The following is a 12,847-nucleotide window of genomic DNA, read 5'->3' as shown; positions in this document are numbered from 1 at the left end:
GTCACTATCTTTAAGCAGAACATCTCCGCTGAATATCTCAAGCGTGCATGAGCCGAGGAAATTGGCTCTGAAATACCTCTTGAGCTTTGGGGAAAAGGGGCTAAGTAGATTTAGGGATTGTTCTGTTAATACAAGACTTGAGCTCTTACAGTTTAACACTCTGAAACATATACACTATTCAAAAAAGGTCAAGAATAAGATCTAGCCCTCTGATTCTCCTAAACGTGACTAATCTGAGTCAGAGGATGGGACTTTAACTCACCTCTTCCAGTCATGCGCCAATGTGCAGGTTCAGGGAGGAGCTATTTCAATGGTACAGTGATACTTGGGCGCCCCTGACTTTATATTGTATTGTATGTATTCTACTTGGCTGTTCTGAATACGGCTTTCAACTACCATAGGAGAATCAACATAGTTTGAGGGAATGGAAATATTCATCCCCTCCTTGTGGTAAAAAATGACTCAGGGATATGATTTCCTGTTTATATTGGAAAAGATAAAGCACTATATGTCTAACTGTTACTCTATGTTTGTGAAGATCTTTGTAGATTATATTAGGAGACAGGGCATCTAACAAGTGCATCTATGCGGGTCTGTGCCCTGAGAAACATCATGTACCCCACACTATTGTGATATACTTCTTGTATTATTTTTCTTTGGATGTGAGAGTGGTTGGGTGGAGGAGCTTAGGGTCTTTGTTTTTGCTCTTCTTTTTTTTTTTCCTCTTTTTTCTTGTGTGTGCACTTTGCATATTAGAAAAAAACAAAACAACAAAAAAACAACAACAAAAAACACATTAAAGAAAATGAACAAAAACATTTTTAAAAAATGAAAACACTAAGATATATTAGAAAGATATAAGACATATAAGATATATAAGATACAGCAAATACAGAGTGCTTATTTTTCTTGCGTTCACCCTTTATCGATGGGTTTATTTTCATTAGCTTGGTTCCACCCGCAGGGATTTATTTAAAAAAATGCAAAACCTCTATTTTATTTTATTTATTCATGCAGAATTTCCCAGTTCCCTCCACACTGACAGACCACCTGCACCAGCCTTTTATGACATGTTGCTGTGTAGCAGGAGGCCTCATTTTTCACCACTCTTGCAGCCACAACTTTTCTGCTTCAAGCATTTATGCATTAAGAGCGTCACAAACAGTAAAGGGCAATGAAAAACGGGGGGTTGGGATGGGTTGGGATGTGTGTGTGTGTGTGTGGGGGGGGGGCATAATTACAAAACTATGTACAGTATGATTTTGTTGTCAGAAGCTCCCAGACTCTGATACCTTCACGTCATGCTGCCATACAGATACTATCTATGGAAATAAGTTCTCATCCTATATTCACTGCAGCGGTGTCTTCTGTTTATTTGTTTTGTGAATTGTTGTTATCTGCTTTATTTATTTGTTTCTTGGTTTTAGTTTTACACTGAAAGACGACAGTAATTGCTGTTTTTGTTTAGTTTTGTTTGTTTCCTCAAAATCTTTTCTCTATCTCATCTCCCCATTTTCTTATAGATGTGTGAGAGACCGAAACAGTATGAGATCTGAGAGAGGAAATGAAAACTGAAATAAGTGAGTGAGAGAGCAGTGTGTGTGTGTGTGTGTGTGTGTGTGTGTGCCAGATGACAGCAGCATGGGGCTGTGTGTTTCGTCATTTATCATTTGAAGAGCTTGCTTGTTAGACCATACACATCTAAATAGTCACTCTGAACCAGGAGAGCTGACACGATTACCCAGTCAGGACTACAAACACACACACTGCATACTGTATAATAGCCTATAACAGTGTAATGTGACACACACACAGTACCAACAACACGTCTAGGATAGGATACACACACACACAGGTCACACAGAAACAGATAATCACTTCTGAAAAATAACTCTAATAATAATTTAGTAATAATTATTTAGATAAAGCTTGAGATTTGGTTTATGCACAAAAAAATGATTGTTTTTGTTATGTTTATGGAATATTGTGGTTTGGGTTTAAAAGTATGACTTCAATCAGGTCAGTTAGCCTCATCGTCATGGTTACAATAATGAAAACTTGGTCAAGGTTAAGTCAAAAACAAACAAACAAAAAAACTGTATGTAATCATAAGTACTTGCTACACTGAAACGGCCGATGCTGTCAACCACATACAGCACCACGATCTCTCGAATAAAAATGTGACCTTGTTTGTTTCTTGTGCAATTTTTAATCCTCTTTGTTCTGTGATGCACCTCTCAGTCTTCAGCCATTCATCACTGTGACCATAGACACTTCGCCTGAAATACCAGTCAAACAATCGATCCAATTCAAGTATCAAGTTATCATTCCTGAGCAAGCCCTGAACATGTCCTTTCCCATGCCATATCTTATTTCCTGAAAGCCACAAGTTTCTGAAAGACCAGTTCTGCCTTGTGCCAGAGAGATCAGGGTGGGTGATGAGGCTGCTGAGGCATTTGACACCGTATCACTGTGCGAAATCACAGAGGCCGAGTCGAGACACACAGAGACAACCTGGGACGTAGCGTTTCACCTTTTGGAGCTGGTGAGCTCCAGCTCATATTCTGCTGAGGTGAAAGCACAGACGCTGCTAATGTTGCACAATACTGTTTATATTCAGTTTCTAAACAAGAACGACTGTGGAGACAATAATGACTTGCAAATAATTTAGAAAGAAAGAAAATCCAATAATATATCAAATAAATATATATCCAATAAATATCTAGAGGGACTCATGAAAAGACACCAATTAAAGCAAGGCAAAATTTAATTATACATCCACACGTGGTAGGAAACTCACATACACAGTGGAGCGGTCCTGTGGAAAGAACTGAATGGCACTGAAGAAAGGAAGCAGGGCCATTTTAATGAAGTTATGGCAGCCATTATGTTGTCAAGAGCCCTTTGCCTCCACGGCCATGGCTGCGTCGGCTTCCTCGTTGTGTGGGAGTGTAAGGTAATGTGTTTCTGAAGGGAACGACCTTGTTTATTGGCTTGATTGAAAGCTGTAAGGAAAATAGGCTGTTTTCCTTTCTCACCGGACTGATATTATTTTCTTTGCCTAACAAACAGATTAGAAAACACTGGCACAATACATGAATCCTGAGCCACTTCACTTCAGTTGTTTTTCTCATCTTTTTATTTTTTTGTACTACATGATTAATCCCTAGCATGTTTTACAATCCACAAAATTAAAAAAGGGAATTGATTTTAATGTTGTGGCTGATCGATGTAGATACTGTACCTTAACTTCTATCAGTTACTGTTATGTATACAGTACATACCAATGCATAATGAAATTGCGTTTTTCTGTAACTATAGTGTTAGAGTGTGTTTCGTCTACATGTTCAGTTGAGAGCTAGCTTGAGACTGAAGATGTAGGGGAAGTGAGTACCCTCTGCCAAAAGTGGAGTCACACACCTGCTGACAACTCCAAACCTGTCTTATTTACATAATGTGTTTTTTCTAAATCAGCTTGAGAGCCACTGGAAAGGCCACATCCAGGAATCAGCTGGGTTTATTTCAGAGCTGGAAGGTTGTTGGAAGGCACATTGGATGGAGATGGCCTGAGCAAGTTAAAGTAATGTAACAAATAACAAACTAATTATTTCTGCCGTTGAGTAACGGGTAAGGTAATGCAGGTGCCTTTTTAGTGAATAATGAGTAACTGATTACATGTTGTAAGTAATTAACCAACACTGGTATGCACATGCGCACATTAAAGTACATTTCCAATTGCTCACATCCGCACACGGTTTATAGACACATAAGACAGACCACGTTTCCACTTCTGGACCACAGAGCTGTGGTCTTGTTTTATTCATAACCGGAGAGTCATTTGAATGGAATGACACGGACCCTGTAACCCTGAACTTTACATGTGTGTCTCCTGGTGGAGCCTGAACCGTTTCACCCTCCCTCCTTGCAAAATGTGAAAATAAAACCATAGATCCAGGGAGGTGCAAACCCTCTTCCCCTATATATACCCTCACCTTCCCAATGCTCCATGAACGGTGAGTTTGTGGCACCGCATGTTTTATGACCGTTCTCTTACATTTTTAATAGGAGGGTTTAAATAGGACTGCTAAGGTTTAGAACAATGCCCTGTGTTAGCGAAGTTAGTGGGGCTCTAGACACATACAGTATTTAGCACATTTCTTCTTTCCTTGCTCGGCAGTTACTGCCCCCTCCCCCGTTTTTTTCCTGTATACTATCACTGACCTCTTTGGAAAGCTCCCCTTTTTCCACCGATGTGGGACCAGGTGTTGCTTCTCGTCTACACTGGCCAGTGAAACCAAATGTGTTTGGTTTTGATCTGCGAGTTTTAATAATAAGCAATTTTCTGCTGGTGGCCAGCAGATGCTCAGACATCCACGTGCATGTTTGTGTGTGTGTGTGTGTGTGTGTGTGTGAAGTCTTCTGAAGCTTGAACCCTATTATTTTTTCATGCTATTAATCACTTCATCCTACGCAGATGACATGTTGACGCTTGAATGGGCACACACACACACATACAGACACACTCGCACAACACAAACACACACTTTCAACTCAGTGGGAGGTTAAAAGCTACTTTCCAGGCCTCGTTTTAATTGGATTCTCTACAGGGTTTTCCCAATCAAATGTAATTAGCGAGAATCAACTTCTTCTTCTTATACTGTATAAAACAGCGACTGCTGGGTGCGGAACAGGACGCACATCAGCCGCCCTTATCAAGATGGACACGACTATAATAACTGAACAGAGAAACACTCCATACTTTTATCACAAGCAGGAAAAACAGCAGTACTTCACAGTGCTTCTCTGCATCATCTGTATGGCACGCCATACCAGAGCAGTGCACATGACTTCCTCTGTGTCCTCAACTTCTCTCCTTTTATGTTCTGTCTTGACATCTTACTCCCTTCATGTCCTTACTGTTTATCATAAACTGTTACATTTGCTCTTTATAAGTTTTATTGTCAAAGGATGGAACTGAAGCTGCACATTCTTCATCCTTTTTTAATTGCTTTCTTTTGTCTTGACATTGTAATTTTCTTTCCCCTCCTTTTCCACCGCTGTACCTCAGCCTCTGCCGCCTCCCTGTCCCTGCAGGATTCGACAACGTCCTCCTTGTGTAAACCAGCTGGATACAATAATTCCTTCTCTGTAACGTGCACAGTGAGTTGCCTATTTCATATGGAAGAGATACTGCGATGAGACTCTATGCTGAAATCCTACTGCTCACATAGCTGCTGAATCTATCATGTAACGAGACCACTCAGCATGGATGAGGTCTCTACAGTGAGATCTCATCTTCGCTGCTCGAGTCTCATTCATTCAATCATTTGTCAAAACAACGCAACATCTCACGACGGTTGGACCAGAGGTTGACCGCTTAATTGAGAGCTTTGCTTTATACTGTAGCTACTGCTTTACACATAGAGGTAATTTGAAGGAGACACAGTTGAAGTAATGAAAACAGAATGAATATGTTTTTTTCTTCACTCCTGATTTCCCCAGTTTTACTGAGAAAAGACAAAGAAGATCATTTATTTTGGCAATATTTGTCAATACCTTGGATCCATTTTTTGATGAACGCCTGATTTGCATATCCCACTAACAGTTCACACAAATGCATACACACACACACACACACACACACACACACACATGCAGCCAGGATATAAAGTGTGGATGCTAGCCACTCATACAGGCAGCACCTGTCAGCTGGTGTTCCGGGACAGCCAAAGGCTTGTTTGTTTGTGTCTCCCTCCCTCTCTCCATGTGTGTGTTTGTGTGTGTGTGTGTGTGTGTGTACCTCCGTTCAAGGTCTCTCTCTTTTTTCCCCCTCAACACCCCCTCACCTCTCCACCTGCTGTTCACTTCCTTCACTCCATCCCGCCTCTCTGTCTGTCTCACTTCATACCAACCATCATACCAGCGTCCATTAGATCTCTCTCTCTCTCTCTCTCTCTCCCTCTCTCCCTCTCTGCACCTGTGACTGAAAAACAGAGTCGTTCAGTCTTGCTCTGTCTTCCTGCTCATTACAGGCCCCAGGCAGCCACTCCATCACAGAGAAAAGGCAGAGATAAGCTACAAGAGTACACCTGTGCCTGGTATGAATGCCAAATCCAGAGTCAGTGACAGCCAATTCCAGGCCAAATAATGGAATCAGCGAACCTCAGCTTCAGACAAATCAACCTGACAGCTTTATCTCCCACTCCCAATTTCAAAGCACATTACAAACCTCATTATCAAATGAGAAAAGCAATCAGTGAAAAAAAAAAAAAGAACAAAAAAAAGAAGAGGAGAGAAAAATGTTGACAATGCCACAGTGCCGCTCGCGAGGGATTAAGTTTACAAAGCTCATTTACAGATGGAGCAGGTGGGAGAAATAAGAAACATGTTTTCATTTCATCAGCAAAGTGCTGCTGAGTGCTATTTGACAAAAGAAATATAAAATCTGTTATATTAACAACCACACAGTATAAATATACATGAATTATATTAGAATAACAAATAAAGCAAACATATTTTAATATAAGCAGCTTCCGACCTCGGCTGAGCTTCCTGAAAAGAATAGAAAAGACTCACCCTGAATAAGGGGAAAAAGATGAAGAGAATGACGGAGAATAAGAGATTCCACGATGGTGGGAATGCAAGGTGATTTCCTAAATATTTCCCAAAATGTTTCCTATGCACTATGATACTAATTACATGAGAAACACCTTGAAAGGATAACTACCTGATAAATGTTCATACGTTCCTCATTTATTTTTGGAAACATTATTTTCAAACTCATATGAAAACTTTAAACAAACTTTAAACAATCTTACTTGATGCATGACTTGACTTAATCTGATTTGATTTGTATTCACACGTCACATTTTTGCCTTTTAGCAAGCCTGTTGTGTACAGACTAAAATGTCACACTAGCAATTAGGTAGAATTAAGTCATCGGAAACGTATCAATTGAATACTGTGAATACTTTTCTCAATAATTAATAGCAAATTACATAGTTGTTTTCCAGGAAACGTCTTAGAAATTATTGAGAAAAATTATGAAGAGCTTATTTATTGACCTGGAAAATAAACTGCTACTGAAATTAATAATCACAAAAAAAGCAATTACAAAAACTTAACATGATGAACATTTATTTGCTTTAACTAATTAAGCCTCAAAGCATCTGAGACAAATATGTCCATGTCTCCTATACTGCATATCTGCCAGACCAAACTTAAAAGCTTTTCTTTTACCTTCACAAACAATTATTGACAGACAAAGTGCAAATAATCAATTGTTCAGAGGAGCAATCTATTCTAAGGGACAGTTTGTGCTAAAGATTTATGCTGTCACTAAATGCAACAACAGAGCTTACTGTATGCAGAGCTCTGAATAAATACATGTAACCGCATATTTAGGAGGCAAATATCTCTTTGTGCGAATGCCCACCGACACTGTACGTCAATGTAACGCCAGAAAGACGTTGAACTCGGAATTGGAGTCAAAACCCAACGATGGCCGACTGACATTGTGACGTTTAGCAGACATTTAGCTGAAGCTGGGCTTTGGTCACCATGCCTCGCAACTAGAAAGCCGGTATTCTACGTCAATGTGAGGTTGGTATGAGATGTTTTGGCAACTAAACAACACAATTTTAAACCAACAAAATATCAACGTCAGCTGTCGTCAGTATTCTCTGTCAAATTAACATTGGCATTAGACTCTGTCCTGACATTGAATTTTGGTCACCCAGTGTCACAAACTACATTCAACCAAACATCAACATCTAACAACAATGGTGGTCAGCTGCATGACTAAAAATGAATAAAATAATTGCAAAGTAACTTAACCTTATGCATCCAGCAAAGTTTTATTGTTTCTGTGTTTCTCTCGAGTCATGTTTTAAAACAAATAAAAAATACTCTTCTTTGGGTAATAATTTTAGTCTGATCTGGTTTCCCATGTAAAAAAGATGCAATTGACAAGTTACAATATTTCTAAAAGTTCAGCTACTCCTTCTCTCTCTATGAATCTATGAATGATCACATATTTTCATTTCAAACATTTAACTACTAGAGTCAAAACGTCTCCTACGTCACTGAAAAGTCCACTCTCTGCATATGTGCACTGGAGGTTTTAAGTTTTCTCATCACACTTGTGTAAACTGCACCAGGTCTAAACTGGACCAGGACTCTGGGATTGGCGGTGATGTTACAAATCCTGCTCATTTATACTGTCAGATTTAAGGTGAGCACAGAGAAAGTTTTCCTCCTTCCAAAGGAGCAAAAGGGGGGCTCATTGGTATCAGGATCAGCTGACAGGACGCAGGTCAGGCCTACTTTATCTAATGTGAAATAATGACAGTAGCTAGTTCCTCCTTTTGCAGCTCTATTATCTGCGAGTATTCCTGACAGAGAGGAGAGCGAGAGAGAGTGTGTGTCCACTGTGTAATTATAGATTTAGTAAACCCGAGGCTTAGTGTGACTCAATCAACCTCTGATTTGTTGGGTGGATGGATACTGATGATAATGAGGTGTGTGCGTTCATGAGTGTACACACTCTAACACTGCACCCCCCCCCATTGATACACCTTTTTCCCCCCAAGACGAGTGACCAGCGAATGTGTGTTTTTATGAATACAAAGAGGATTATGGAATTTGTTTGAAATCTTGCTGCAAAAGTGGGAAGTATCTACAATCATCTATCAGTTTTTCTTTCTTTACTTAAATTCTTACTTTACCTAATGAGTTTGTATAATGTATTTTTTCAAACTCATGCAGGCAATGCAGATTGTTACAAATTGTAAAAAACAGCAAATACATAACTTTGGAAGAAAAACTGCCTGAGAACACAAAAGAAATCTCCCTGAAGCTTTGTTGTGTACATCTGCTGCTGTGTGTGTTATTGTAAACGTGTGTTTACTCGTCCGGCTGCATGAATCTTTGCTAATAGCTCCGCTGTGGGTCTATAAGGTTGAAATATCACCGTGTAAATCGTTGACATTAAATCCGTTTTATGTTGCGGACTGATCCGGAAAAACGAAATTATGGCCACATTTGCTCTCCCACTAATTGGAAAAAGACTGGAGATGCATTTATTTACTGAATATATAATAGTACCCTCTAACATCGAGCTCCGATCAAGGTCTCATCTCCCCCTATTCATTACACTAATCAATGGTGTGCAAATGCTCCTGGTTTACGTTATCGGGCATACAGTATGTACGGGCCGTAATGACAAATACAACAAACTGACAGGATAAACAAATAAAGCAAATAGGACGTTGAGTAAGGTGATTCAGCAAGACAGAAAGTGATTAAAATAGAACAATCTCATCCAAGCTCATTCATGCACATCAGAAACTTAAATATGACTTTATGGGCTGTAAAGAAGTACAATGGGATTTTACAGCACAGAGCGGAAGCAGGGTAACTGTTTAACATGACACACTCACCCAACAATATTGTACTCAAAACACAAGGGAAAATCCTCTGTTTCCATTTGGATTTTCATTGAACAGAAAATGCATTACGGCCGATGTAGGTCCTGTCAATACGGCCAAGGTTTTCAAGGTTTGAGTCGATTCACAATTTAAAAAAAAAAAACTAAAACATGATTGAAACATTTTATTTTTTAAGACTTTATGTTTAAGACAGTTGAGCAAGAATAAGAAAACACCTGAACCAAATGCAACCCTGTCATATGAATATTAAAATGTCATCCCATAGAGCTGTGGACTGTCAGTGCTACATGCTTCAAGTGGAGCACAGACGTCCACAGTTTAATAATCCATTTCAGTAGAGATCAAGCTTTTTCCCCCCGTCACCCTTATGGACACGACAGTCAAATTCATTGTGAGATAGCCACAGCCAGGTAGCCTGAAACTGGGAGACATCTCATCCCAGTTAACTGCAGGAGGTGCAACTATTCAATTCACAATTTACGAGACTGTTGTGACTCAAGACAGCTAATATGAAGCCAGCTGTCATCTACAATACTCTTTCAATGACAAATAACAATCAATTATTTATCGCTTATCTAATTAATCTAATTAATTCGATACACAACTCATTCTTAATAGCTCTTGTAAATGGTAGAGGAAGTGGAGATGAGATTATTACTCACCGAGGCTGGGCGGGTTCTCAGGGCATGGCGGCAGCGGCTTGGGGGAAGGCGTCTGATTGGTCTCTGGCTGCACACTGGCACCAGTTGCTCGCCCGTAGCCAGGTAGCTTGCTAACGTCGCATTTGGCCTGGAGAGGTTGTAATAGTAAAAATGATGTCCGCTCCCTGCTGCTCCACTGCCATTATTCCTGGATCCGTTGCGTCCGTTGTTGAAGCGGCTGAAGAGGTCGAAGCGCTGCGAGTAGACGTCGAAGTACAGTATCATCATGATGAGGAAGTGGAGCAGGCAGAGCAGCATGACGCCTTTACAGATGCGCTCCAGAGTTCGGCCCAACATCAGCCGGGTCATGGCCGAGTGAAGTGACCGTCCTGCGACGGCCAGCCAAGGCAATGCAGGTGTGGCACGTTCACAGGCATGCAATATCAGCTGCTGGTGGATCTCTCGATAAGAATATGTTGTTGGCTGATTCCCGACTATCTGACTTCTGCAGGGGTCATGGGCTCATAAATGAAGGAAGGGAGGCTTCACCGTCAGCTCCACGTAAAGCCTGTGTTTCCAGCTTGTTTTGTGTGTAGCCAGGTTCCCTGAATGACAAGTACTAAACTATTTTCATCAGCCTTGATCCCAGGGGGTCCTTCATGCCACAAGTACTAATCCTTTATTAGAAATATGGCAAATGTGTTCTAATGACAAGTTCGTAATCTAAGACATAAGGCTGCGAGGCAGATAGGATTTAGCTGATATTGACGTGATCATATGTTGATTTTAGACACTATCCCAGTGTCATGTTGCTGCTGCCATATGGTATCCCTGTGTTAAAAGATAGTCCGATCTGTCCAAGAACTAGAGCTCAAAACTCAGAAATCCCAGTGATGGCACACGACTGGCTGCTACTGAGAAACATTCATCAATTTGTCGAGTAGAGGATCCGCTGACATTTCGGACTAGACGCCCTCTTCTTATGGCATCAGATCAGTCAGATCTGCAGTTTGTTTGGCTGGCCTCTTTGCTGGTAGTCCCAGGCACCTGAAGCAAAATAAAAGACACAGATAGGGAAAAAAAAATTAATTAGAATGAATCCTAATCAATGTTAAATGTAATTTAATTACACTAATTTATCAAACATTTAACTGAAAGGATGGCTGCTGTCTATTGGTGTTAATGTTTTGACTTCTTACTTAAAGCAACGCAGGTGAAGTGCTATTAATTATAACAGTGTATTTTCACTCCATCCACTGACTTGTTGCATTATTTGCTGTATAAAATCAAACCAAACACCATCGATCTTCTTCTGGCATTTTTAGAGTATCCAGTGACCTTGTTCTCATTTGATATGCATGGTTGAGTAGCAGTTAAATACATTTAGAAGTTCACTTTTGACAGAAACAAAATCAACAACAAAAGCATCTACAGACGCAAACAAACAAGGAGCCTTGACTGGGGCTGTTCAGCCGAACTGACATGCCAAGTCAATTTTCCAGCCAAGTGGTTTAAAAAGCATTTATGATGGAACGAGACGGCAAGTGGGAATACACAACGCAGTGAACACATGAGCAAAGGAGAGGAAGAGGGTGCACCGAGAGCTTTCCTAGAGGCTATGCTTATCGTAGCTTTATGGTTTTTCCAATCAGTGAGAGAGAGGAAGTAGATGAGGTTGAAGTAGTAGACAATAAAAACCCATGAATGACATCAGACTTCTTGACAAGAAGCCAACGGAGTCAGAGAGAAAGAAAGGGAGAGAGAAGGAGTGATAGATGTTGTGATTCTAATGAGTGAATCCGTTGAATGGCGAATCAATTAACTGACTTATCGTTTCAGCTCTACCTTAAATATTAAACCTCTGGTATGGCCCTATATTCAAATGCCTTGTTTTATGTGACCAACAGTCCAAAACAAAGATACTCCATTTACAATCATATATGACAAAGATGCACATGTCCAAGGCTACACCACTTCTGGAAGTCAATTTATAATACTTTCACTAAAATACTAAAAGAGCCATTAGACCCCATCCCCTCCTATTGCTTTATTCGGTGTTACACCACCGGATGTGCATCTAAACAATCACAAGTGCAACATTGTTGATCTTCCACACTTTGTCGAACAGGTGGCTCATACTGTTCAGATGGAAAAACCCACTCCCACCTACAGTATGTATTCTCACTGGATCAAAGAGGTTATTCAAAATCTCAAGATAGAGAAGATAAGATACTCTCTCCAAGGGTCTGCACTGAAATCATATGTAATTTGGCAGCCATTCAGGACATTTGTAGAAAAAAAAAAATGGAAGCAGAGAATCTAATCTTATTATAATTACGTTTCTCCTCTTTGGCAGTCGTTGGAAATTACTAAACTGGGTTGGATGGACACTTTGTATTTTTTGTACACTGTGAAATTACTCAATAAATAGACTTTGATCAAAAGAAAAGGATAGAACCCTCACTTCTCAGCTGTGAGGCCCAGTGAATGTTTGGCATGACTAAAACAATTAATTGGTTATTAAAAAAAGTTGACAATTAGTTTTCTATCCTATCAATTAACTAACCTTAATCAACTAATCGTTGCAGCTGTAAAGGTGTTAATTTGTTATCCGAACAAAATTTCAGCATCGTGTTGCAACTGGTATCCAATAATTACATTACATCATGCCCAACAGTCCAACAGCATGACTAAGCGTTTAGGGGAAATGCAGCACAAACTGGCATCTGCTTGACTGGTGAGGTTAAGTTTCTGTGA

At 40.0% G+C, this 12,847-nt stretch overlaps 1 protein-coding gene across 1 annotated transcript in view; it reads right to left on the bottom strand.

Moving 5' to 3' along the window:
* Nucleotides 1-12,847, bottom strand: part of b4galt2 (UDP-Gal:betaGlcNAc beta 1,4- galactosyltransferase, polypeptide 2) — a 154,984-nt gene that overhangs the window by 133,856 nt on the left and 8,281 nt on the right. The window contains 2 exon segments of the mRNA XM_087174734.1: nucleotides 10,112-10,189; nucleotides 10,192-11,137. Of these exon segments, the coding sequence (XP_087030860.1) occupies nucleotides 10,112-10,189; nucleotides 10,192-10,459 (346 nt within the window). The 5' untranslated portion in view covers nucleotides 10,460-11,137.

Source organism: Seriola lalandi, unplaced genomic scaffold, assembly GCF_002814215.2.
Source record: "Seriola lalandi dorsalis isolate HSWRI2012SDOR001 ecotype SW California unplaced genomic scaffold, Sedor1 jcf7180002054377, whole genome shotgun sequence".
NCBI classification, from domain to species: Eukaryota; Metazoa; Chordata; class Actinopteri; order Carangiformes; family Carangidae; genus Seriola; species Seriola lalandi.
The sequence above is the reverse complement of the archived record's forward strand: the minus strand, read 5'-3'. Positions and strand labels throughout refer to the sequence as shown.